This window comes from Podarcis vaucheri (genome assembly GCF_965113315.1).
Source record: "Podarcis vaucheri genome assembly, chromosome: 16".
In the NCBI taxonomy this organism is placed as follows: domain Eukaryota; kingdom Metazoa; phylum Chordata; class Lepidosauria; order Squamata; family Lacertidae; genus Podarcis; species Podarcis vaucheri.
Genome location: NC_138754.1, coordinates 2,601,689 through 2,629,581, shown reverse-complemented (window position 1 = coordinate 2,629,581; position 27,893 = coordinate 2,601,689). Strand labels below are relative to the sequence as shown.

The window sequence follows — 27,893 nt, the reverse complement described above, 5'->3', positions numbered from 1 at the left end:
TCTCTGGAGAAAATGGGGAAATCGGAATGATGTTGTAGCAGAAGATATCTAGATCAGCATCACTCCAGGAGCAACTCTCTTAAGGAGGAAAGGTTGTTGTGTTTAGGACTTTTTAGTGCGGAGAAAAAGCGAAGAAAAGGTGACGTGATAGAAGTCTGTAAGATTATGCCTGGCCTGGACATTCAGTGAAAACCGAATGTTGGAAGATTCAAAACGGAGAAAAGAAAGTCCTTCTCCGTGCAGCGCAGAAACTGTGGACCTTGATCCCACAGCATGGCCACCAACTAGGACAACTTCAAAAAGAGAATTAGACAAATTCATGGAGGAGAGGGGCATCAACGCCTACAATGCTTCTGAAAAGCATTTGCAGGAGGGGAGAGTTGCTCTTCAGCTCAGTGTCAGGAGTGCATGCAGGAGCCACAGGCCTTGGGACCAGTAGGGCTTCGCAGGATTGGGGCCTTCCTAAGTTTGTTCTGGAGAGGCAAGGCAAGGCCGCACAGGTGAGGCCGCTTGGTAACTCACAGCACCTGGTGGCAAGAGCTGGGAAGGGATATAAGGTCAGCATTTCCCTTCGGCTCTTTGCCAAAAAACACGTTTCCTGCCTTGCTGCGTTTGGCTCCTTGCTTCCTGATCCTCGGACCTCAGCTCATTGCTTCTTGATCATTGGACCCCTGACTTTGTGACTCGTTTCTCGACCCTCGGACCCTTGACTTCATGACTCCCTGTTCCTCGACTCTCGGACCCCTGATTTCGTGACTCCCTGTTCCTCGACTCTCGGACCCCTGATTTCGTGACTCCTTGCTTCCTGACCCTCAGACTCTTGACTTCATGACTCCTTGCTTCCTGACCCTCAGACTCTTGACTTCATGACTCCTTGCTTCCTGACCCTCGGACCCTTGACTTTGTGACTCCTTGCCTCTTGATCCTCGGACCCCTGACTTCATGACTCCTTGCTTCTTGACCCTCGGACCCCTGGCTTCCTGACTTTCGCTCCTGCTCCCACCCCGCCATCTTGCCCCGGTCCCGACGTCCCCAGCCGGGACTTCGATCGCCCGTAGACCGGACCGTGACACTCGGATCCTGCTTGCAACTTTCCCACAGGCAACTTGGTTGGCCATTGCGAGAACAGGATACTGCCCCAGGTGGGCTCCTTTGGCCTGACTCAGCAGGGTCTCCTTTTGTTATTAAAAGGGGGAAAGTGACCCCGTTTTTTTCCAAATCCCGAAGGGACCTGGATTGGGGAGGCAGCCAAATGCGCATTCCTAGCTGCACATGGGAGAAGAGGACGGTTGTCTGCTGGCTAGCGCATGCGCCACAATGCTCTGCGCCAAGGAATGCAGCAACAGCCACCCTAAGGGCTTGGGCGTGGGGCTCAAAGCAAACCATTGCTTGCAACTCTCCCCGCACAGCGTTTCCCAAACCGGTCGAGATTACAATCTGTTTGATGAGGCAGTTTAACCCTCTGCCCTTTGGGGCTGACAACTCTTCCCCCCCTCCCTGATTGGGGTCGTGGGGAAGAGGCGCCGAGGGGTATGTGAACTAGGCGAGAGGGGCGGCAGCGGGTGAGTGGGGCAGAAAGTGCCTGCTGGCTTTTCAGAGACCCAGGAAGGGGTGTGTGGGTTTGGTTTCCAGGAAACCCTAAACCTTTTATTTCTTTCTTTTGGTGTGTTTTCTAAGGGGGGCTGAAGATGTCAGCAGACCCAGGAGTGGTAGAGCTGTTTGTGAACTGCCAAGGGTCCTGATAACATCAGAGGATGCCGTGGCGAGGAGAACGTAATCGGTAAGGGGGCTCATTTCTGCTCCCAGCTGTGGTATTTGGGGTCACAAAGGCACAGGCACCAGCTGTGACAGACTGTGGGTAGGAGATTATAAAAAAGAAAACTCACCTAGTTCTTCTATACAAAACAGAGAGAGCTGAATAAACCATCAGGCACCCAACACGCTACAGAGCGCCACTCTGGACCAATCTGAGCCCCCTGCCGCCCTCATTTCCCAAGGCACCCAGAACAGCCCTGAGCTTGGGGTCCCTGGGAAACCATCCTTTTCCTGATTTTCCCTTTGGGGGCAAGATTTTTTTTTTTTAATGTTCATGTGTAGAGTTGAAAAATAAGTGGCATTCTGATGTTCCACAACTCTAGCCTGGACTTTTGAAAATGTAATCACTTGAATCTGTGACGGCCCATCTACATGTGCAAGATGTTCCTTGCAGGTTAGAACCATCCAGCGGCTGGCCTGAATGTAAGGATGTTAACGGCACTTTCCGTTCTCTGACACTCTGATCCTAAAAGGTAAAGGGACCCCTGACCATTAGGTCTAGTCATGACCAACTCTGGGTTTGCAGCGCTCATCTCACTTTACTGGCCGAGGGAGTCGGCATACAGCTTCCGGGTCATGTGGCCAGCATGACTAAGCCGCTTCTACCGAATCAGAGCAGCACACAGAAACGCCGTTTACCTTCCCGCTGGCATGGTACCTATTTATCTACTTGCACTTGGACGTGCTTTCAAACTGCTAGGTGGGCAGGAGCAGGGACCGAGCAACAGGAGCTCACCCCGTGGCGGGGATTCGAACCACCGACCTTCTGATCAGCAAGTCCTAGGCTCTGTGGTTTAACCCACAGCACCACCCGCTCTGATCCTAGACACCTGTACTTGCAAGCAGCCAAATTGTTTTGGGAAAAACAATGGACATGTGTTCTCGTAGTTGTTCCTGAACCATTACCCTTGACCGTTGCTCGTGTTCGTGGCAGCTGATGGGAGTCTGAGTCCTAGCACCTGGAAAACATCACAGATGCTCCCCGTCCCTGTGTTAAACTCTTACTGATGTTGGGGTTATGCTCATGGCTGAGTCACTGGCTCCCACTGGGTTCGCCCCTTCCCGCTCAGAGCCCTCCCTTCCCCAAAGAGGGGATCCCACTGCTGACACCACTTCCTGACCTCCCGGGAAGACAAAGAGCGCACCTTTCCAACCACAGCCTGCCTTCCTGTCCCTGCTGCCCCCCTTGGTATCTGGGAAGTCCACAACATGCCAGGAAAGGGTTTTGAACCGGGCCAACTCTAGGTTTGAAAGGCTACCACCGGCACGTTCGACACGGCATCAAAATCTGCTCTCGCTCAAAAATTGCACCTGTTATAAAAGAGAGAGCAAAACAAAACCCAGCCACAACGCAAAGAGGCATTCGAGATGACTGTGTGTTTATTGCTGCCGATTCATGGCCCCCCTCCCCTTCCTTCCCCCCCTCGCAGCGTAGGGGCAGCCGCAGCAGCAGCAGCGTGGAGGAAGCCTGAGTCGTTGACACCCTCGCCACATGAATCAAAGCAGGAAAGACGCACAACACAGCAGGCGCCTCCGGGAGAGATGGAAACCCAACTCCCACCCACTGTGCGTGTCTTACTCAGTTCGCCCGGGCACTCTGGCAAGAGTGAAGGTGCAAGGGAAACAACCCCAAACTCCCTTTGCCGTGACCGAGAGTGGCAGGACCCGAGGGGTCCTGGGACGCAAAGAGCCCTGCGAGGCTTGGGGATGGAGAAAACATCAAGGGGAGCTAGGGTGGCGTAGCGGGTCGAGTGCAGACCTTGGGGAGACCACAGTTCAAATCATTCCCCTAGGAACTGGATTTCCATGGGTCAATCCCTGCCTCTCAGCCTAAGCTACCTCACAGTGTTGTTGCGGGGATTAAACGGGGGGGGGGGGGACCATGTACAGTGGTACCTCGGGTTAAGTACTTAATTCGTTCCGGAGGTCTGTACTTAACCTGAAACTGTTCTTAACCTGAAGCACCACTTTAGCAAATGGGGCCTCCCGCTGCTGTCGCGCCGCCGGAGCACAGTTTCTGTTCTTATCCTGAAGCAAAGTTCTTAACCTGAAGCAATATTTCTGGGTTAGCAGAGTCTGTAACCTGAAGTGTTTGTAACCTGAAGCATATGTAACCTGAGGTACCACTGTAGGTGGTCTCTCTCGCCCTGATCTGTGTCTCTCTCGCCCTGATCTGGCCACTGTGATCCACGTGACGGTCACCTCCAGACTTGATTATTGTAACTCGCTCTACGTGGGGCTGCCCTTGAGACTGACCCAGAAACTCCAGCGGGTGCAGAATGCCGTGGTGAGACTCCTTATGGGGTCCTCGCCGCAGGATCACATTCACCCGGTGCTATACCAGCTGCACTGGCTCCCAGTGGAGTACAGGATCAGGTTTAAGGTGCTGGTTTTAACCTTTAACACCCTATACAGCCTAGGACCCTCGTACCTACAGGACCGCCTCTCCTGGTATGCCCCACAGAGGAACTTACGGTCTTCAAATAAAAACATCTTGGAAATCTTGGGCCACAGGGAAGTTAGGCTGGCCTCAATCAGAGCCAGGGCTTTTCGGCTGACTGGACCTAATGGTCAGGGGTCCCTTTACCTTTTACCTTTAGATCACAGTCTCTTGGGAGTTGGACATGCCTTGTGTAAACCATACTGAGGTACACGGATTGAGGGTTTGGGTCACTCTGGTTTTAGATAGTACATGGGTAAAGGTAAAGGTAAAGGGACCCCTGACCATTAGGTCAGTCGTGGCCGACTCTGGGTTTGCGGCGCTCATCTCGCTTTACTGGCCGAGGGAGCCGGCGTACAGCTTCCGGGTCATGTGGCCAGCATGACTAAGCCGCTTCTGGCGAACCAGAGCAGCACACAGAAACACCATTTACCTTCCCGCCTGAGCGGTACCTATTTATCTACTTGCACTTTGATGTGCTTTTGAACTGCTAGGTTGGCAGGAGCAGGGACCGAGCAACGGGAGCTCACCCCGTCGTGGGGATTCAAACCGCCGACCGTCTGATCGGCAATTCCTAGGCTCTGCGGTTTAACCCACAGTGCCCCCCGCATCCCTTGATTCAGAGTAGACCCACTGAAATAGCCTCCTCCTTATTGCCCCAATGATGACCGTGCCCCACTGAGCCCAGGATGTGTACACCAACTGCCTGAACCTTCGGCTGCTCCCGTAAAGAGCAGGGTGGCTATCACAGCAGAACATCACCTGTGGGGCAAAGCTCACCTGCCCCCACTGCCAGAGAAAGGATGCTTCTGGGTACTGCTGGGAACTTCAGGTTGACGACGGAGAAACCTTTCCATTTCTCGCAATTTCTCCTGTTTTCCACTTGAGTTTGCAATTTTATCTTAAACTCCTCACAAAAATGTGGCAATATTTTACACACCATTTTTCCTAAAATGCATTTTTTTGGGTGTGTGTGTGTGTGATTGTCTCATAAAACATTTTTTAAAATGTTATTTTTTGTTTTTCCCCAAAGGTTTTTTAACAAGTTTACCTCACATACAATATATCATTCACTTACATTTCCCTTTTTGACTTCCCACCTCTCCCGCCGTGGTGTTTTTATTCTTATCTTTATTCTTATCTTATTAATTGCTGCATTATACTTATTGCTCACCCCCCCATACTCCATCTTGTCATTTTTTTAAAATGTGATTTTCACCAAAATTCCCCTCATAATAGAGGAAATGAAGAACACTGGAAGAGCTGTGCTGGATGAGCGCAAAGCGGTCCTCATCGAGCCCAGAACCCTGTTCTCATAATTTATTTGGCGGGGGGGGGACGAGAATTACGGTAAGTATAAGCTGCTTATGGACATAAAAGAAAGAGGAGGTTTTTCCCTGCCTGATTTGAAGATATATTTTGAAGCAGTGGGCTTCTGCTGGATTAAAGACTGGATTAAATTAGAATATTTTGGACTTGGAGGGACTGGATAATAGGTTTGGATGGCATGCATATCTTCGGTATGATAAAGTAAAGGCCCATAGTGGTTTTAAGAACCATATAATCAGGAAGGCGCTTTATTATGTATGGATTAGATATCAGGATCTTTTGTTAAGAAAAACACCCAAATGGATTTCACCAGTGGAAGCTCAGGTACAAAAAAAGTTAAATATGGAGAATAAGTGGTTGAGATATTCTGACTTACTGATAGGTGATGCTGAGAACCCTGTTTTCACAGTGGCCAAATGCCCTTAAGAACCTAAGAATCGAGATAGACTATTCTGGACCAGGAGGTTCCATAAGGACAGAAGAAGACCCCAGTTGAATCAGCCCGGCATCCTGTTCTCACAGTGGCCACCCAAATGCAAAACCCGAAAACTGAAGATGAACCCAGTTTGAACACAGGCTTCAAAAAGGCAGGGAGGATTATTTTGGAAAATATGTGTGTCTTTATATTTTCTTGCTTCTCGCCCCACAACCTGTCTCTGACCCGAGACTGCCTTCCCACAGCTCTATGATTCAGCTCCGCTGCCTCGCCCCTTACCGACGGCAATTTGCCCCCAAGCAAAAGTTCCTCTGCTGTCAGTCGTTTATCCCTTTGATCGTGACTCACAAAACAGGAACACGACTGCAGTGACCTCGGCACCCAAACAGAGTGGTCGCGGTTGCAGCGACCAAGTCTAGATCAGCCCTTTGCCCACCTGTGGAAGTGCACCGCAGCCAACATGGCGACCAGACATGGATAGCCTTTGAATTGATTGAATAATAATAATAATAATAAACTAATAAAATGTTATTTATATCCTGCCCTCCCCAGCCGAAGCTGGGCTCAGAGCAGCTAACATCAGTATAAGCAACACAGTTTACATAAAATCACAATCAATTAATCCTCTTTTAAAGATGCCTGTGCTGGTTTGAGGATGTAAGATTAATGTTTGTTTATAGAAAGTTTCTTTGTGAGGTGTTATATGTTGGATTGGAAGAAGTGAATTTTGTTTCTGCATAGCGGATGGAGGAAGAATCGGAAGTTCTTTAGTTTCTGAATCTTATTTTTCTACCTTTCTCTTTCTTTCTTTCTTTCTTCCTTCCTTCCTTCCTTCCTTCCTTCCTTCCTTCCTTCCTTCCTTCCTTCCTTCCTTCTCTATTTCTTTCTCCCCATCCTGCCCCTTTGTGTTTTTATTGCACCTAGATAAAAGTCTTGGTTCGGTTTGGCAAGAGATTTAAAGTTTTGCATTTCCCCTCTACAGACCTTAATAAAATGTATTAAAAGATAAATACAGTCGCCCAAGATGGCGGCCACCTTTGCCTGCTGTGGGAGGGAGTTCCGCAGTTTAACCATGTACTGGATTAAGGACTTTTTTTCCCATCTCTCCTGAATCTCCCAACACTCAGCTTCTTTGGAAGTCAACAAGTTCTAGTGTTACGACAGGGAGGAAAACATTTTCTTTATCCACTTTCATAGAATCATAGAATTGGAAGGGACCCCGAGGGTCATCCAGTCCAAACCCCTGCAATGTAGGAATCACAGCTAAAGCATCCATGACAGATGGCCATCCAACCTCTGCTTAAACACCTCCAAGGAAGGAGAGTCCACCATTTCTAGTGGGCGTCTGTTCCACTGTCGAACAGCTCTTACCGTCAGAAAGTTTTCCTGAATGTTTAGTGGGAATCTCCTTTCTTGTAGCTTGAAGCCACTGGTTCAAGTCCTACCCTTAAGAGAAACATCATTTCATAAACCTCTATCAAGTTACTTCCTTCTTGACTTTCCTCTAAACCAAGAAGTCCCAAACGCTGCCCCCTTATCTTACAGGGGAGTTGCTCCACCCCTGTGATCATTTTGGCTGCCCCCCATTCTTTTACACTAATAGGGTCTGAACAGAAGGCGTTGGGGCCGTAGCACATAATACAAATGCTGACCCAATGTGTGGCAGCTGTAAGAAATGAAATTCCCATCTTATGGACCATTAGGAAAGGGCTTGGAAGCAAAATTGTCAATAACTTAACACCAATATATATATACGTATATATAAACGTCGCCCAGACACCCCGACTCTTACACGGGAAGACACCCGAAGACACCAAAACCTGCATATATATATATATATATATATATATATTGGAATAAATGTGAGTGGGGCGGGGTTCAAATCACAGGTGCAAACAGGGATCGGATAATTCCACTTTCTCCCAGTTTCCCATTTCTCCAACCTTAAGGCCGGTTACTGACCATAGCAATAAATATTTGATCTCCAATTTTAAGTTCCGTTCTCCACATTGGTTTGCAAATTTCTTTCGTTTCCTTTTTCTTTAAGGCAGTCCTCATGAAAAGGCAATTCGTGACGAATTTCCACTTATACCTCTGCGTGCAATTCCCCCTATTTCTGCCGAACAATTCATCCTCACAGAACGGTTTTGTACATCATTTCCACGAACACATGAATTCCTCGGCATTCTCTACCCTGTCGTATGCCTTTTCTTGAGCACATTCCTTTGCTGGAGAGTGGCACAGCAAAAATTCACAGAAGTGCTTATTTTTAGAGAGCCGGTGGTGGCGGCGTAGTGGTTAGAGTGTAAGATTAGGACCTGGGAGGGACCAGGGCTGAAGCCCCCACTCATTGGGTGTGACACTGGGCCACTCGTTCACTCTCAGCCTACTATACATGAGTGTTGTGGGGATTAAATGAGGACGGGGAAAGCTGTGCTTGCCATCTTGAATTCCTTGGGGTGGAAAGGCTAGGGTGTAAATGTAATAAAATAAATAGATCTTTCAAACTCCATCCCAGAAGAAGTAAGGACACTGAGGTCCAGCTCCGAGGGCCTTCTGGCGGTTCCCTCACTGTGAGAAGCAAAGCTACAGGGAACCAGGCAGAGGGCCTTCTCGGTGGTGGCACCCACCCTGTGGAACACCCTCCCGTCAGAGAACAACAGAGAACAACAACTACCAGACTTTTAGAAGACATCTGAAGGCAGCCCTCTTTAGGGAAGCTTTTAATGTTTAATAGGTTATTGTATTTTAGTGTTCCGTTGGAAGCTGCCCAGAGTGGCTGGGGAAGCCCAGCCAGATGGGCGGGGTATGAATAATAAATTATTATTATTATTATAAGAACACCAGAAGAGATCAGTTTGTTAGACGGTGGTTCTGATAACGCCGAGGTTGCAGGTTCAATCCCTGTACAGGACACCTGCGTATTCCTGCATTGAAGAGGGTTGGGACTAAATGATCTGCAGGGTCCCTTCCAATTCTATACTTCCATGGTTCTATAGCTCTGTGGCTGGATCAGGCCAAAGGTGCCCATCTAGCCTAACATTCTGCTCCCACAGTGGTTATATGCCCTTAAGAACCTGCAAATCCATATAGACTGCCTCTGGACCTGCAGGTTCCATAAGAAGAGCTCTGTCAAACAAAACCAGGCTATTTATGTATGCAACGTCAGCAGCAAGGGTTATAGTGGCAAAACACTGGAAAGGCAAAAATATACCCACTAAAGAGGAAGGGGTAGTCAAATTGTGTGAGTACTTGGAGCTCGCAAAGCTGACAGATGCAATAAGAGATAAACCTAAAAAGTTGGTGAAAGAAGAATGGGAATGTTTAACTAATTATTTAGGGGACAAGGGCTCAGCAAGAAAGATCTGGCTATGTTTAGAATGATGCCGCATAGAGAAATGTTCCCTGATACCAAGATGAGGGATTCCTTTGGAATGCAGATAGAGTTAATTGATAAGAATAATGATCTGTTGTGAGCTTGACGGAAGTGTACAATAGATGAGCTTTCCTGCTTTGGCTCATCTTCCTTTTTCTTTCTTTTTCTATTTTTCTTTTTTCTTCTCTTTTATCTTTCCCATAGTTGCTTATGTTCTGTGTCATGTACTTCAATATTTTTTCTAGTCCCCCCCCATTACTATTAAGGATTTTTCCTTTGTAATTTTGTTTGTCTATATTTATATGTACCTGTTTAAAGCAAAATAAAAGTTTAAAAAAGAAAAGAAAAAAAAGAAGAGCTCTGTCGGTGGATCAGGCCCAATGCCCTTCAAAGTCCAGCATCCTGTTTTCACCAGGGCCAACCAGGTAAGATGATGACATCAAACTCCAGAACTCAATTAGATCAGCACTTTTGAATTGATTTGTTTCGGACTCAACCAAAAGCTCAGTCCTCTCCCACACAACTACAGGTATTAATTCGGCAGAGCGAAGTTAGGAAGCTTGCATCATTACCAAATGCTAGAAAGGTCATGGTTTTTTGCGTGTGCGTGTATCTGCGATATCTGCTGTCGTTCTTTTTCTCGTTCTTCATTTGCTGTGTTTTGACGGCTGTCTTTTTAAAGTATCCGCTTCCTCGCATTTCGGTGCATCGTTTTTATTCTCTGCGTTTTTTAACGGAGAAATCGCTTTGAGGTATTTCACCGGAGGCGATTCATAAACGGAATCGAATCAAACACGCAAAATGATATAGCGGTTTAACATTGCAAGCAGCCAACCTGAAATTATTCAAGGCAGAGGACATCTCTATAGAAATCTTATTCGGCGGCATTTCTAGACAGTGAATGGGGACACAGGCTTTAGAAACACGTTGGAAGAAAAGTAAAAAAGAGACCACAAGACAGAAGGTTATAAAATTAGGTGTGGCACGGAGAAGGTGGGGGAGAATAGCTTTCCTCTCTTTCTATCCTAATACTAGAATTTGTGGACGGCCAATGAAGCCAAATGTTGGAAGATTCAGGACAGAGAAAATAAAGTGCCGTATTTTTCGCTCTATAACACGCACCCGACCATAACACGCACATAGTTTTTAGAGGAGGAAAACAAGGGAAAAAATATTCTAAACGAAACAGTGGAGGTATGATTTTTGTGGTTCATGCTGTGGCCACAGACATGTGATCTGACAGTGAGTTTGGAGTAGCCCAATGCAAAAATCCTGAGGATCCATGTGGATCCATGCTTTGTAACCACGCTTTTGCACCACTGCGGCCCCAGGCAACAGTGGGTGTGTTATTATTTTGGTGCAAGATGTAGCCATGGACATGCTATGTGATCTGATTGTGAATTTGGGGTGACCCAGTGCAAAAATCCTGAGGATCCATGTGGATCCATGCTTTGTAACCACGTTTTAAGTGGGGAGGGAAGGAAAAGTACTCAAAGGACAAGGAGCATGCGTGGGGTGGGTGGAGAAGGATGCTGCTAATAATGAAGAAGAGGGATATAAGGGGAGAAGGCTCCTTTCCTCTCCCGCTTTGCTCCTTTAAAGCAAGCAGGCTCTCTGTCCCTCTCTCCTCCCCACTCAGCAGCTCTTCTCCCGCTTTGCTGTTTCAAAGTGAGCCACGGAGGAGGGAAGGAAGGGGAACCATGGATCCTCTGCTCACGACTGCAGCAGATCCCCCCCCGCCACCCGTAGGCATTCCCTCCATAACGCGCACAGACATTTCCCCTTGCTTTCTAGGAGGAAAAAAGTGAGTGTTATGGTGCAAAAAATACGGTATTTCTTTAGTTAAACTATGGATCTCCCTCCTGCAGGGGCCAGAGCGGTTTAACAGCCAACCGCTCTTCTCAGGGGAACTCTGGGAATTGCAGTTCTCCAAGAGAAATATTGGCTCGCCTGACCACTCTCGGCACCCGTCACAAACTACAGCTCCCAGAATCCTCTGGGGAAAGCCAGGACTGCTTAGAGTGGCACCATAGTGCTTTACATGGAGGAATGTGGCCTGTGTGTGTGTGTGTGTGTGTGTGTGGAAAATAGAGTACCGTACAAGGGAAAAAATGCATGTGTCACCTCACTCACTTAAACCTCTGGCCCTGTCCATCACAGGCATACAGCCCTTAGGAAGTCTGCCAAGAAGGGAGTGTGGCCCTCAGTCTCAATAATAATAATAATAATAATAATAATAATAATAATAATAATAATAATTCACCCACACCCATCTGACCCAACTGCCCCAGCCACTTTGGGCAGCTCCCAGGAGAATATTAAAACACAAAGAATATCAAACATTAAAAACCCTCCCTGAACAGGACTGCATTCAGAAGTCTGCCAAAAGTCAGATTGTTCCTTGATATCTGATGGGATGGCGTTCCTCAGGGCAGGTGCCACCACCGAGAAGGCCCTCTGCCTGGTTCCCTGTAACCTCACTTGTTGCAATGAGGGAACCACCAGAAGGTTCTTGGAGCTGGACCTCTGTGTCCAGCCTGGATGAGGGGGGCCAAATATGTTTAGGGATGAAGCTTCCCTGCCCCCTGATCTATCTGCTTAGCATTTCTCAAGGGGAATAAATAATAATATTTCTACCCTGCCCATCTGGCTGGGTTCCCCCAGCGACTCTGGGCGGCTTCCAACAGAAGGTTAAAAATACATTAAAACATCAGTTGTTATAAGCCAAAAATTGGAAATCACAAGAAATACCAACAATAGAAGAATGCAGATGAAGATGGTGTAATTTTGGAGCTGGCTGACCTGACTGGAAGAATCCATGACCAGAAAGAGGAGGAGACACAAGAGGACTGGAAGAAATTCAATGAACATTTAGCTAAATATTGTAATATAAGATAAATAGAAAATCATTGGAAGTAATAAATAGGTCTAGGGGTAGAATAAGGATATGTGGTAGTAAACATTAAGGATTGGAATATTAATAAAGGAGAAGAGATTAGTAAATGAAAGGAGTTAATGTTATTAGAAACATGAACTTGGAGAACTGCTATAAATGTGATATAATGAAATTCAGTTAGAGGGGATTCGAGGAAGTCAGTTAGCAATGTTAAGAGAATTAGGTATTAGAAGAAATAATTCCTTTGTGTGTTTAATTTTATTGTACTGTAGTGTGTTTTTCTTTGTTGTGTGTTTCGTCATGTCATCTTGTGATAAATGTGGAAAACCAATAATTTTTTTTTGAAAACAAAAACACCAGTCGTTCAAAACTTCCCTAAACAGGGCTGCCTGCAAAACCTACAGAGGTGCTTGTGGCCACGACAAACCCACCGGACTCTAGTGATGCCACAAAACTCTCCGCAGGCAGGTGCGTGCTTTAAAAGGAGGTGCCGTGGCAGCTTGAGGGGGTCTCCGACGGGTGCTACAAGCGGCGGCAGTGCGATGGGGGGCAAAACTGCCGTGAGGAACGGAGAAGGAGGGTTTGCACGCGAAGCTTAAGCCACAGAGCTGACGCTTCAAAGAGGAGCTCGCTGGTTCCTCCGTCAGGCCTTGAAAACAAGCCTCCCCTCTCAATTTCCTCCCGTTGCTTTAACATTTCGGTCTGCTGGCGCATGGCGTCAACCCACATCCGAGTTCCATCAACCCCCTCAAGGCTTTCTCCCCACATCCCTTCTTTTCAGCCCCCCGAGGACGGGAAAAACCTTCTCTGAAAGGAGCCCACGGGCGGCTCCCGGACCGGTTCCGGGTGCAACCCCCGGGGCAGTTTATTCCATCTCCCCAACATTTCCCTAACCAGTGGTTCCTGCGTTATATCTGAGCTTCCGCACTGCACAGAAGCTAATGCTAGGAAACTAATGGACTACAACACATGCCTAAACATCAGGGGGGAATGGTAAGGGCTGTTCGACTGTGGAATGGTCTCCTTTGGGAAGTTGTGGTCTCTCCTTCCTTGGAGGTTTTTAAGCAGAGATTGGGTGGCCATCTGTCATGGATGCTTCCAGTTGAGATGGCTGCATTTGGGGGGGGGTTTGGACTAGATGACCCTGGGGTCCCTTACGACTCTACAATTATACGATTCAGTGTTTTTCGACTCCATAAAGAATGTGTTTCCCTGTTTTAATTCTGCATGGTATTTGAGCTTTCACATGCCACAAAAGCCACTTCCACAAACATAATGGACTATAATGTAGGTTTAGCACTTGCTCGCATGTTATTTGATTCTGGGGGGGGGGGTTGCAGCCCCCGGAACCTGGAAAACTGCAGGCATAAAGTGACAAACTTTGGGGTGCTATACAGTGGTACCTCTGGTTGCGAACGGGATCCGTTCCAGAGGCCCGTTCGCAACATGAAAAGAGCGCAACCCGCAGTGGCGCATCTGTGCGCCTGCGCGGGTTGCGACCCGCTGCTTCTGCGCATGCGTGTGACGTCATTTTGTGCCTCTGTGCATGCGGCGAAACCCAGAAGTAACCCTTTCCGCGAGACGTAACCTGAAAGAACGTAACATGAAGTGGACGTAACATGAGATATGACTGTCTCAGCAAAACATTTTCTCCTGCCAACTTTATGGGGGAATTTGCAGGCGAACCAAAGGCAGCATGCGCAGAAAAGATATGGAGGAGTTCCGTTGCTCAATGACATCTGTTGTCGCTCCTCATGGCACCCACTGCCACAAATGAAATTTAGTGTGACGTGTGGATCTATCGGCCGAAAAGCCACAGTTCCATAGCACAACAGGTGCCGCCGCAATGTGAAAGGAATGTTTTAAAACGGCGCAGAAGCTCTGGGCATTCTAACAGGGAAAATTAACACAATACATTAATACCTCGTGTTACGTTTTGCTTCATGATATGTTTTTTCAGGTTGCGTCCCGTGGCGACCCGGAAGTACCGGAAAGCGTACTTTCGGGTTTCACTGCTCGTGCATGTGCAGACGCACAAAATGATGTCACATGCATGCGCAGAAGTGGCAAATCGCAACCAGCGCATGCGCAGACGCGCCGCTGCGGGTTGCATTCTGCTCATGTTGCGAACGGGCCTCCGGAACGGATCCGGTTCGCAACCAGAGGTACCACTGTATAAACTCTGTGCTAGAATCCAGTCTCAGCTTTTCCTTGAGAGATGCAGGCAGACCAAGCAGCCCCCAAAACATTTATTCAACAAGGTGTGTGCTGTGGCTATCAATCTCAACCCAGAATCGGGGAGGTTCCCAATTGAACCTGAAGCTTTCTGTATGCGCTGCAAGTGCTCTGCTGTCTGAGCTACCTGCCCTATCCCCCCATTAAGATTCTAGTCCTCATGGCTCTGAATGGAAGACAGATTTAAATAGGGGCATAAGAAAGCTGCCCTACTGAATCCAAATGCAAAGCAAAAGATCTCGGGATCATTGCCACCTGTTGCAAAGAACCTTTAGGCCACCAGGGGTCACTGTGCGCTCACCAGTCCCAGCTAGCAATTGTAAATTGCGCAGGAAGGTAAAGGGAACAACTAATTTTACATTGCAATCAGCAATATAAAATTAAAACCACACACACTGAAATTAAATTTGCCCATGACCTTTTGCAAAACCTTGGGATCCCCTATCTCCCATCTGATAGTCTGTGACAGATTAGCCCAGCAGATTTTTATCTGACACAGACGAAAGGCATTTATTGCTCAGAATAGAGAGTGGGAAGGAAGATGTAGGTTGAGGGGGGGTGAGAAGGAAAGCAAGAGGGGGGGAGCCTTAAAAAAACAGTGCCCATTTCGCCACACGCAGAAAAACGGAAGGTGGCAACTAATTTTGAAGTCTTCACACCCTTTTCAAAACCCCGGAGAGAGGCGTTTTGCGCACGAAAAGATTTTAAGCAGAGTGAGCAGTGATCTCCCTTCAGGGAGATTGCCAGAGGAACGGCTTTTCTGGTTTCTGGGCGCCTGCTGAAAATTTAAGTTGTGGGGAGCGGGAAAGAAGCTGTTAAGTCGAGCGCAAAGTGTTTCCTTGAGAAACCTCTGGGGCAAGTTGAGTGAGGCTGGGACCCTCTTTGTTGCTTAAACTGACAGGGTTAAAAAAAAGCAACAAACATGCGGACAGGGCCAGAGAAAGAGGGTACACCTGAGTCGAAGCGAAGGTTTTGGAAGTCCCAGCAGAGATTTAAACGTGGGCTTAGACAAGTGGTGGTGGGGACAGATGTTGCTGGACTCAGTCCCATCAGTTTGCATAGCTAGCAGCCAGGGATTATGAAAGGCTAGCCATGTAGCGAGACCCCCAGATTCCTCATCCCTGGCCTAGGTGAATTCCTATGGCGTACAATGATGCAATCTTCTGTATCATCATCATCATCATACACAAATTTATCAGTGTTGTGTTCAGTTGCTCAGCATATAACTACTGAAATTAATGAACCTATGGTAGCTGCGCTCATTAACTCTCAGTAAAAGGTAAAGGTAAAGGGACCCCTGACCATTAAGTCCAGTCGTGACCGACTCTGGGGTTGCGGCGCTCATCTCACTTTATTAGCTGAAGGAGCCGGCGTACAGCTTCTGGGTCATGTGGCATGACTAAGGTTGATTTTCCCTCTATTTAAGACAGGCACCCCCAAAATCAGCCCTCCAGATTTTTTGGGACTACAGTTCCCATCATCCCTGACCACTGGTCCTGCTAGCTAGGGATGATGGGAGTTGTAGTCCCCAAAACATCTGGAGGGCGGAGTTTGGGGATGCCTGATTTAAGAGCTCTTTTCTATAGATTAGGTATATTTTTGGTTAAGGAAAACTTCTTCCCATATTACTGAGACGGCTGCAAAATACATTCAGATCTGGACAATTTTTTGGGTCAGTTCCTAGTGGGGTGGAATGTACAGGTGGTATTCGATGCTAGTCCTACGCTGAGTAGACCCACTGAAGTTCATATACACGACTAAGTTAGGCTTCTTAATTTCAATGGGTGCAACTCTGAGTGGGACTTCGCTGGATGAAACCAACGTATTTTGCTGACACTCGGTTCCTGGGTGCTGTTGCTTTTGGAAGATCCACAATGCCGATTTGTGTGATTTCATGTTTTGAAACAACATTGCTCGTTTTTAAGGCTGAAATAGGTGTTGAGGACTACCTCATTTTTTTTTTGTCTTGAGCTCACTTCCCAACATTTATGCATCAGTTAGGAATTGTTTTCTTTTCTTTTCTTTCCCTGAGTCCTCATGGAGATACATCACCATTATATTTGCGTCTTGTTCTAACCAGCTGCATACTTTAATTGTGTGTTCACTTCTATCGGTCAGCGACCACAACAAATAAACCATTCATTCAAGTTTATCAGAGCTCCTTACGAACTGCTATTACTAAGTATGACAAACTGAAACAACCCAGCTTTCTTCTGAATAATTTGTCACTTCGCAATGAGGACTAGCGGCAACCAGTTTCAAGATTCAAGTTTAGGTTCCTGTCTGCAGATACTTGCCTGGGCATTTGCTAAACTCCACAAAATTATCCAGACCGCTTTATATTGAATCTGAGTCCCCCCCCCCCGCTAAAACACCTTGAGGACTAGCGCCAAATATTTTAGATTTTTTTAATTGCCTAAACATAGAACTGTTTCATAAGAGCCCTTTTGAAGAGGCCAACAATAATAAAAATAGTTTAAGAATGACTTTCAGAGTGCAGAGAAACACGTCGAATTAGTAGTTAATTCAAACAATTAGCTTTAAAGATGACACATTTTTTTAAAAAAACAACAACACAGAAATATTTGTGGTCCAGATGCAGGAAGATTAAAGCATGTGGGAGGGTGGCAGAGCTAAGAAAATATGAATAGCTTCAGTTACATAAGACAGTGCTGGATATCAGAAATACATCTACTGAAATTCAGAAAAGTGTGGCTATAAAATAAGTGGATAGGCTCGATCCTGACCTTCTTTTGGAAAGAAGTTATATACTGATTTTAAGAGTATTGCAAGCTCTGCATGGATCGAACAACAATTTTGTAAGGTAGGACAGTTCTTACTAAGACACACTCAAAACTGGGGATGGGCAAATTTGTCCATTTTGGCTCCTCTCGGTTTCTCATTTCCCCCCAGTCTCAAGTTCATTTTCCTGCATTTCCATATCAGTTTGACAATTTTTGAAAGAAGCCCTCAATTAAAGCCATCTGCAGATTTCGCCTCGTATACGCTGTTGCAATTTTGTCCAATATGCAAATTCTTGCAAAGCGATTTCCCCTAATTTTAATGCGTTTTTGTACGCTGCTGTTGCAAAAGTGCATTTTTACACACTCGTAACCCCGGTTATGTGCATCTTTGGAGACATTACTTGGAGGGAAGACTGCACTGCAAAATTCAGAGAAATGCAAATGGCAAAGGACGGCCAAGTTTCAGTTTGCCTACCGTTTTCAAAAGTGCAAATTATAACGGCAGGCACCCTCCTACTGCCCCTAACCTTAAGTCCATGTTAATCAGACACAGAAGCCTGTTCTGTTCACCTTCGGCTCTTTCTGCTGTCTCCTGGCATCCATTTTTTACAGGTCCTGGGGGGGGGGCAGAAGACCTGGTCCCTCCTTTCTCCTTTGTCAAGTACAGATCAATGGTAGTCCATTAATAGCATTAAAACCATGATTCTCCCCAGCAAGAGTTTCACACCTGACCGACTGGGGGTGCTCCATTTAACCCTGAAAAATTCAGGTTGTCTTTGTGAAAGGAGGAGATCTGGGGAGAGGCTGACTCAAGAGACTTCTAAATGGCCAGGCAATGGAGAAAGAAAAATATATTTGCCCCCCAACCCAGGAAAATCAGCATGTTGTAACACGACTCAGCAACCCCCCACCCAGAAAGAACAGAATATGCATGAGCCTGATTTGAATTAAATATACCTGGATTTAATAAGGATGAGAATATTTTAACTGGGGTGTGTAGAGAAACAACCCGTGATTCATTACCAGAAGGAAACGGTTTTAAATTCCCCCTGTCATTCTCGACTGTGTCGAATGCCGAGTACCAGCAAGAAAGAGGCAAATTCTCATTGCAAATCTTGATGCAGCACAGATATGTGAAGAGGTCGCGAATTAAACTACCGCTGTTTCCTTTCATCCGTAAAATGGAGAGAATAAGAGCAAACTTGCACTGACTTTCAGTGACTGTATGACCAAGATACATCGAAAGGTATCCCGAAGGCTAAAAAAAAGTGATGATCACTTTTAGTATTTGCTTTTTTAAATAACGATGGTGCCAGGGAAGGGGTCCTTGTAAAGCCATCTAGTCAAACCAACTGCTCTGTGCCAGATATCGAGAGTTAGGTCCACCCTGATGGACGGCTGCCCATCTGGAAGAGCTCTGGTGAGAGAGAGAGTTCACCACAACCCTTTTGGAAACTGCTGAATTGCTCTGAACTGCTGAGAACTTTCAGCCAAAATCTCTCCCTCCCTCCGTAACTTAAGCCCATTACAGTCTCACCTTCTTGCAAAGCCAAGAAAAACTCTACGGCCCCATCCCTGCGATAGACAGGGATGTGAGGTGGCATTTTATTCATTCATTGGAAGGATCTATAATCTGCACCCATAAATTCCAGAGCTAAAATTACAACCAAGATGTTTAACCAAGGACCATGAAATCCATCAATCTAGGATGTAAAATAAAATGAAATGTCCTCATGAAAATTCACTAGCCTTCTTGTGCAAATTTCTCCTAACAGACACACGGGCAAATATTTTTCCCAACACACATTTTGGCAAAGCCGTTTCCCTGTATTCCCTAAAATGACACTTTTGGGGGGGTGCATATCTCATTTTTACCAATGTGCATATGCCATTTTCCCCCTTTTTGATGCAATGCTGGCTGGAGAACCAGACTGCAAAATTCGCAAGTGTGCAAATTTCAAAGGACGGCGAAGTTTCGGCTAGGAAAGTATAAATTAGGTCCGGATCACCTTTCCGTGTGAACCAGTTTGAATTCAATCTGATTAACAAGGCAGCCAAAGACAGGTTGCAGCCAAACAGGATCAGACAAATGTAAAACACGGTTTATATATAAGCTATACATACAATTCAAATTTCTCGCCAAATCCCTACTCTACAGCCTCCAGGAATGTAGGCAGGAAATTCAGCATTGCACACCGTTATCAGCTCACCAGCAATATTAGCATCATTATTGTTTTGAAGGGGATTCCTTGAGCAACACAGCCCTTAAATTAGGAAAGCCACAACTTTGGCTCTGCTCAGGGATTGGGCCTTTGGGGGTCCCATAAAAAAACATGATTGTTCCATGTGGTGGATATGTACATAACCAAAAAGTTTGGGGAAAAATATAATATAATGAAGAACCTGTTTAAATGGATATTTCCAAAAGACCAGACCTTTTCCTTACATATATAATAGAGACAGCTGTCCCAAAGAGAGTGATCAAACTATTTATGTCTGTGATAACGGCAGCTAGAATATTATATGCACAGAAATGGGAAGAAGAAGCAGTTCCAACAAAGGAAGAGTGGTTTTTGAAAGCAATGGACTATGCAGAAACAGCGAAATTTAGAGATCAAAATGACCAACTCTTCATAGAGGACTTTCGTGGACTATATATATATCTCGCCGAAGAATTGATGCTTTTGAATTCTGGTGCTGGAGGAGACTCTTGAGAGTCCCATGGAGTGCAAGAAGATCACACCTCTCCATTCTGAAGGAAATCAGCCCTGAGTGCTCACTGGAAGGACAGATCGTGAAGCTGAGGCTCCAAGACTTTGGCCACCTCAGGAGAAGAGAAGGCTCCCTGGAAAAGACCCTGATGTTGGGAAAGATGGAGGGCCCAAGGAGAAGGGGACGACGGAGGACGAGATGGTGGGACAGTGTTCTCAAAGCTACCGACATGAGAGTGACCAAACTGCGGGAGGCAGTGGAAGACGGGAGTGCCTGGCGTGCTCTGGTCCAGGGGGTCAGGAAGAATCGGACACAACTAAATGACTACACACACACACACACACACACACACACACACACACACAGTGGTACCTCAAGTTAAGTACTTAATTCGTTCCGGAGGTCCATTCTTAACCTCTAACAGTTCTTAACCTGAAGCACCACTTTAGCTAATGGGGCCTCTTGCCACCACTGCACGATTTCTGTTCTCATCCTGAAGCAAAGTTCTTAACCTGAGGTACTATTTCTGGGTTGGCGGAGTCTGTAACCTGAAGCGTATGTAACCCGAGGTACCACTATATATATATATAGAGAGAGAGAGAGAGAGAGAGACAGTCAAATCGTTGGCAGTATTTGAGATAAAAGCAGGGAAGAAAAATGATAAAATAACAACTTCAATAGAGAAACATTTTTTTGTGATAGACAAAGATATAATGCAGAAGAAAAGGTGTGAGGAAAAACACTGTGGAGGTGAAGGTGAGAAAGTCAACTTAGGAAACAATGCATTTGATTTGAAGGTTACCGCGAAAACGTTTGAAAAATTCAGTGCAAATACACACACACACACACAGCCCGATTGTTCTGGGCTCTGGAGCCACAGGTGGCATCTTGCAGCCTTGCCTCCGCTCAGTTATGGGTTTCTGGGGGTCTCATCAAACACCCCATTGCTCGGGCGCCGGCTGTAAGCCAACAGGTGGCCCCAAGCAGTCGCTTCGCCTCCCCCAACCTCTCCCCACATACCTCGCATGGTGAAGACGGCTTGTGGGGAAGGGGACTGGCAGCGGTTTGGTTCTGCAACACCTGTTCGTCTCTGGGCATCAGCTGCAACGAGCGAGAAGCGCTTTTGGGGAGTGTGTGTGTGTGTGGAGTCAGATTTCCTTTTTTAAAAAAGGCAGCAACATCAGCAGACTGACAGGTGATGCAGCACCCCACAGACTGGCGCTCCCAACGGCCAATCAGAAACTCCGGTTGTAATTTTTTTTTGGGGGGGGGTTAAGAGAGCAAGAGGCAGCAGTGAGTTGGAAAGTTCCAAACCCACAAAAGGCCAAAGAGAAAGGCAGAGAGAAGATAAAAAGCCACAAGAAAAGTTTCCGTTTGGGGGGGGGAACATGGATGGATGAGAGGGTCTGAGGCGGGAGATGGTGAGCACAGAAAACTCTGAGGCTGGAATGTGGCTTTCTGTTTCAAGGGGAAAGTCACGTCAAGGGTTGGCCGTGATGGCAACGTCGTCCCTGGAATGGCCAAAGGTACCACACTCCGCCTCAGGTTGTTTAAGGGTTAAAAATCAGTGCCCAGATTTGGGCCTGGAAACAAGTAAGCAACTGGCAAAAATCGGAGCAGAATCGGCGTGATATGGCCCAAAATGCCTGGTTCCAAAGGCTGGATCAGGCCGGAGATGCAATGCTCCAGCCCCTTGTTCCCACAGTGACTGTGATGGCCTGGGAATCCGATTCAGAGGCTGAACCGGAGGAATCCCAGCCTGCACAGGAGTCCCCGCCACCAGGGCCGGCTGAACTGGGGCAGGGCCTTGATTCTGAAGCGCCTGCACCTGTGCCGGATCCTCAGGAGGAGGCACCAGGTGAATCCACTCTGACTCCAGAGGTGGTTGAGGACTCAGTGCCTACAGGTGAGTCTCCCCCTGGGCCCAGTAACCCTTCAGCCTCTCCTGAACTGCAGAGGCTCAGGGCAGAGAGGCGAAGGGAACTGGTTTCTCCCAGGAGGAGTGCTCGCCTTAAGGCCAGGGGAGGCGGGTCTCCTGGGGGCCGGGACCGCCCCTGGCATCAGAGAAGATAAAGGCCAGTCAGCCCACTCCCAGGTTGCGGGAGCAACGTCATTGTTGAGTACCTGTTCCTGCCCGGACCCAGACCTGACCCTCCAGTGTTCCTGTCCCCGCCCGGCTTCCTGCTTCGGACCTTGTGAACTGTTTCCAGGCTAGTGACCCAGGACTGGACTTTGACTACGCCAACGGTAACCTTTCCCCCGGGACCAGCACAGTGACTTAACATGGTTCCCCCAAAAAACTTGCAAGCAGAACTCGATCACAACGGCTGAACTCACTCCTGCAGTTTCGAGCAAGAGGTCTTCAGACCTGGGACCCCTTCGGACACCGCTGGCAGCGTGCGCACAGTTGACGTGGCTAAAACCAAGCATTTCGGATGCGCAGCGTACAGCCGTTTCTGGAGTGTCAAGAAAGGACTCCAAATATGGAAGTAAAGAAGGAGAAGGAGAAGAAGGAGAAAGGAAGTGTGTGGCTGCCCATTTAGGGAGATTTCTCCCCACAAATAGCACCCCAACAGCACATCTGTCCAGCACTCAGATCAGAAAGGAAAACGTAACTGGTGGTACCAGTTTTTCTCCCTCCCTCGTGACACTCGAACTCATGAACACGCAATGGATCACAGGTGGTACGTGGTGCCAGGAAGGCCAACAAAAATGAATAAAACATATAATAATAAGTGCTGGAGATGTAAGAAACAAAACGGAACCTTCTACCATATGTGGTGGACATGCCCCCAAATTGGGAAATTTTGGAGCATGATCCACCAAGAAATAAAGAAAATACAAAGAATATCATATAGTAAAAGGCAGGAGGCATTCCTTTTAGGAATTTTAAATGATGATATTTAAAAAAGACAAAACTATTTTTTTCTTAGACACGACGTCTGCAGCAAGAATCCTGGTGGCTAAGTACTGGAAAGGGAATCAGTTACCCACTAGGGGAGAATGGTTATGTCAGCTTTCAGAATATTTAGAATTAGCCAAATTGTGGTCTGAAGCTCAACATCAAAAAAACGAGGATCATGGCCACTGATCACCTCCTGGCAAATAGAAGGGGAAGAAATGGAGACAGTGAGAGATTTTACTTTCTTGGGCTCCATGATCACTACAGATGGTGACAGCAGTCATGAAATTAAAAGACGCCTGCTTCTTGGGAGAAAAGCAACGACAAACCTGGATAGCATCTTAAAAAGTAGAGACATTACCTTGGCAACAAAGGTCCGTATAGTAAAAGCTATGGTTTTCCCAGTAGTGATGTATGGAAGTGAGAGCTGGACCATAAAAAAGGCTGATCGCCGAAGAATGGATGCTTTTGAATTATGGTGCTGGAGGAGACTCTTGAGAGTCCCATGAACTGCAAGAAGATCCAACCTCTCCATTCTGAAGGAAATCAGCCCTGAGTGCTCACTGGAAGGACAGATCCTGAAGCTGAGGCTCCAAGACTTTGGCCACCACATGAGAAGAGAAGACTCCCTGGAAAAGACCCTGATGTTGGGAAAGATGGAGAGCACAAGGAGAAGGGGATGACAGAGGACGAGATGGTGGGACAGTGTTCTTGAAGTGACCAGCATGAGTTTGACCAAACTGCGGGAGGCAGTGGAAGACGGGAGTGCCTGGTGTGCTCTGGTCCAGGGGGTCACGAAGAGTCGGACACGACTAAATGACAACAAAGCCCTCTCCTCCACAAGTTTGTCCATCCACCCAACATGGCAGCCATGGCTACATTTGGCCATGGTGAGAACAAGAGGCTAGACAAGGTGGGCCTCCAAACTCAAGGCCTGCACCCTTGTTTTGACACATCTGACGTGGCCGACCCACCTCGCCCTCCCTGTTTATCGAGGTCAAACACCCCCCTCCCACCGCAAAGCACGACGTCAGGAAGGGACGCCCTCTGTTTCCCGAGATGGAGCCCCGCTCAGCGCTTGGGCGAGCCCAACCGCATCCCGTCGTGCAGAGAACCGTGGTGCTGATCTGTGTCCCACAGCGACAGGAAGGGGCCCACCACACAGATCTTGTTCCAGGCACCAAATAAGAGGGGGAAATACGCCAATGTCCCCATTTCTCTCCCCTACCAGCCCCAACCCACAGAGGCACCGGAGGTGGAAAGAAAGTAGGTCCTGGGGCGTCAAGAGAAAAGCAACTGAGCACAAGGCGCCGCGATAGAATGAGGTACGACAAAGGCCCATTGGCACGACCTTGTTGGAGGTGGCGGGACTCTGGCTCCTGGCAACCAGCAGGACTAGTGGTCTGAATAGACAGTTCCAAGCTAGACGAGCCAATGGACTCAAATTCCCATCATCCTTGACCTTTGGCCATGTTCATAGGTGCCAACTCCTTGGTGCCCTGGGTGCCCGAGTGTCAGGGAACTGCCGTCGGCTCAGAGGCGAGAAATAGAAGGGCAGGTGTGTTACAGGGAGCCTCCGAAAATCTTGCGAAGCAGTTCCTCTTCTGGGGAGGAGGAAAGCCCCACCTCCAGTGGGGAAGAGAGGCAAGGACCAGAGGATGCTGCTGGGAGCCTTAACTCTGCTTCTGGGCAAGCCGGGCAGGAGGGAAACACGCCCTTGCCATCGCCCATCCTGCGCAGTAGTTTGGGGCACAGAGAGGGGAGGAGACAGCTGGGGGTAACGAAACTCTTATGTTGGGGGAGGTCCAAAAAAAGACCCCTCCCGGATTCTGCTAGCGATTGAGCCAGACACGAGCTTTGGGGCTCTTTACTGTAAATAGTTTGCAGCAAAATAAAGCCTGTAAAACACAGGTCGGAGTCCTGCCTGGTTACTCCCGAGCAACCGCAACAGCACCTGACGCTGAGCATCCACAAATTCCCCATGAAGGGTCCAGGCACCCACAAATATCCGTGCCCCTAAACTGGCCTCAAAACCAATCTCTGTATGATGCGGTCCTCTTATCCTAAACAAAAAGAGGCCTAAAAAGATTGGTAAGAGAATTCTCAGTGTATCGCCAGAGAGAACACCTGGTCGTAAACTATCAGAAAACCAAAGTTATGGTTTTCTCAAGAAAATAGAAGCCCCACAGTTGGCACATGAACCATCAGCCAATCGAACATGTCAAAGCTTTCAAATATTTGGGCCTTATCTTCCAGTCCACGGGGTCATGGGCAGCACACCAAAAATGTGCAAAAGAAAAAGCATCCCAAAGTGCCAAGACTTTGACTCGCTTTTTCCATGAAAAAGGGTGGCAAACATATACCATCAGCCCTAGAAGTCTTCCAAGCTAAACCCCTAGCACAGCTACTATACGGGGCTCAGATTTGGACTGGTGAACCACCTTAGCACTTTGGAAGCTGTTCAATCAAAGTTCCTAACTTTTATTTTTTCTGTACCGCCATGCGTCCCAAATGCATCATTGAAACTGGAGGCAAGTCTCCCTTCAGTAGAAGTACGGACTTGGCAAAGAACTCTTAGCTTCTGGCCCTGCCTAAACTCAAATCCCCCTTGTTTACTATCCCTAGTACTTCACGACTCCCATAAAAGTGCCTGGCTTAAAACCGTCTATCAAAAACTTCACTCTTGTGGCCTGTCCCCACAACACCTACTCACTATGGGCCCCACTAAAGCAAACAGTCTAACTGGTCAGCGTCTAAAAGATATCGAGCATCAGAACAACCTGGCCACTAAAAGGAAATTCTGCCCTTGGTATGTTCATTTCCCACCTCTCCATTTTGATTCTCTGGCCCCATATCTGCACAAATGTATTATCCCAAAATACAGATGTGCTTTTACACTTGCAAGACTGGATGTTTTGCCATCTGCGGTGCTTGAGGGCCGATTCCAAAAGATTCCGCCTGAGAAACGTCTTTGCCCCTGTGGAGATGGCAGCACCGAAACAGCGGCACACGTCCTCCTGTCTTGTACTCTCTACAAAGACCTGAGGAACGAGATCACCACCCCACTCGTACTAACCATCCCAGGGCGCTCAACCACTGCCACAATGTCCTTTCTTCTATCAGATCAAAATGAGCAGATCACAGCAAAGGTTGCGAGGTTCATAGCAGGGGCCATCAGAACAAGGGCCACTAACTGATGGCTGATTCAGGACTTTAAATTGTGCTCTTTTATCAAATTTCCTTTTCTGCGTATACTGTAATGTTTTACTGTTGCTATGGCCATTGGCTAATGCGAATAAAGTTTTATCAACTCAACTCGGTGCTAGGTTCGCAGTACCCATGTCCCTGGGCACCCACAGTTAGTACTCCTGGCCATGTTGGCTAGGGCTGATGGGAACTGGAGTCCAAGAACACTGGTGGTCCGACCATCCTCGCTGGCCATGTTTGCAGCGGCCGATGGGAGTTGGAGTCAAAGAACGCCATTGAACTACATCTCCCATCAGCTTCAGTCGGTGTGGCCAACAGGCAGGGATGATGGGCATTGTAGTTCTATGATGTTTGTGGACTCCAGCTCCCATCAGCCCCAGACATTCTGGCCAACTCTCAAGGATATTGGGAGCTGTAGTTCAGCAATAGCCAGAGGACCATAGGTTTGGGAAGGCTGCACCCTCACGTATTTGACAAATACACAGAGGAATGGGCCATAGATGGTCGCCAAGCCACGACAGCTGAATGGAGCCTCCATGTGCAGTGACACTTTACCTGCAAAGGCCAGTTCATAGAATCATAGAATCATAGAGTTGGAAGAGACCACAAGTGCCATCGAGTCCAACCCCCTGCCAAGCAGGAAACACCATCAGAGCACTCCTGACATATGGTTGTCAAGCCTCTGCTTAAAGACCTCCAAAGGAGGAGACTCCACCACACTCCTTGGCAGCAAATGCCACTGTCAAACAGCTCTTACTGTCAGGAAGTTCTTCCTAATGTTTAGGTGGAATCTTCTTTCTTGTAGTTTGGAGCCATTGCTCCGTGTCCGCTTCTCTGGAGCAGCAGAAAACAACCTTTCTCCCTCCTCTATGTGACATCCTTTTATATATTTGAACATGGCTATCATATCACCCCTTAACCTCCTCTTCTCCAGGCTAAACATGCCCAGCTCCCTTAGCCGTTCCTCATAAGGCATCGTTTCCAGGCCTTGGACCATTTTGGTTGCCCTCCTCTGGACACGTTCCAGTTTGTCAGTGTCCTTCTTGAACTGTGGTGCCCAGAACTGGACACAGTACTCCAGGTGAGGTCTGACCAGAGCAGAATGCAGTGGCACTATTACTTCCCTTGATCTAGATGCTATACTCCTATTGATGCATCCCAGAATTGCATTGGCTTTTTTAGCTGCCGCGTCACACTGTTGGCTCATGTCAAGTTTGTGGTCAACCAAGACTCCTAGATCCTTTTCACATGTACTGCTCTCAAGCCAGGTGTCCCCCATCTTGTATTTGCTACTGAAGGCCGGTCCCTGGCACTTCCAGGCAGGGGACATCCTGGTCTGAAATACTGGAGAGCCTCTGCCTGTCAGTGTAGGGAGTCCTGATCTAGATGGGACAATGGCCTTGGCTTGGTGTGAGACATCTCTCTGTGTCACTAATGGATTTCAAGACCTGCTTGCGTGATCCTTTAAAGGTGCTGACCTTTAAAGCCCTAAACGGCCTTGGTCCAGCATACCTGAAGGAGCATCTCCACCCCCACCGTTCAGCCCAGACACTGAGTTCCAGCTCCAAGGGCCTTCTGGTGGCTCCCTCGCTGTGAGAAGCCAAGTTACAGGGAAGCAGGCAGAGGGCCTTCTCGGTGGTGGCGCCCGCCCTGCGGAATGCCCTCCCACCAGATGTCAAAGAGAAAAATAGCCACCAAACTTTTAGAAGACATCTGAAGGCAGCCCTGTTTAGGGAAGCTTTTAATGTTTAATAGGTTTTTATATTTTAGTGTTTTGTTGGAAGCTGCCCAGAGTGGCTGG

The 27,893-nt window shown here is 47.5% G+C and overlaps 1 protein-coding gene across 4 annotated transcripts in view; it reads right to left on the bottom strand.

The window, feature by feature from the left end:
* RORC (RAR related orphan receptor C) overlaps positions 1 to 27,893 on the bottom strand; it is a 90,017-nt gene that overhangs the window by 19,146 nt on the left and 42,978 nt on the right. The window contains exon 1 of one of the 4 annotated variants that reach the window (XM_082202253.1): positions 21,004 to 21,101. The exons of 2 other annotated variants lie outside the window; for them this stretch is intronic. In XM_082202253.1, coding sequence (XP_082058379.1) covers positions 21,004 to 21,010 — 7 coding nt within the window. In that variant the 5' untranslated portion in view covers positions 21,011 to 21,101. Of the gene's footprint in view, positions 1 to 18,294; positions 18,461 to 21,003; positions 21,102 to 27,893 lie in introns of those variants that run through there. One more of the 4 variants, XM_082202249.1, reaches the window with a different exon arrangement.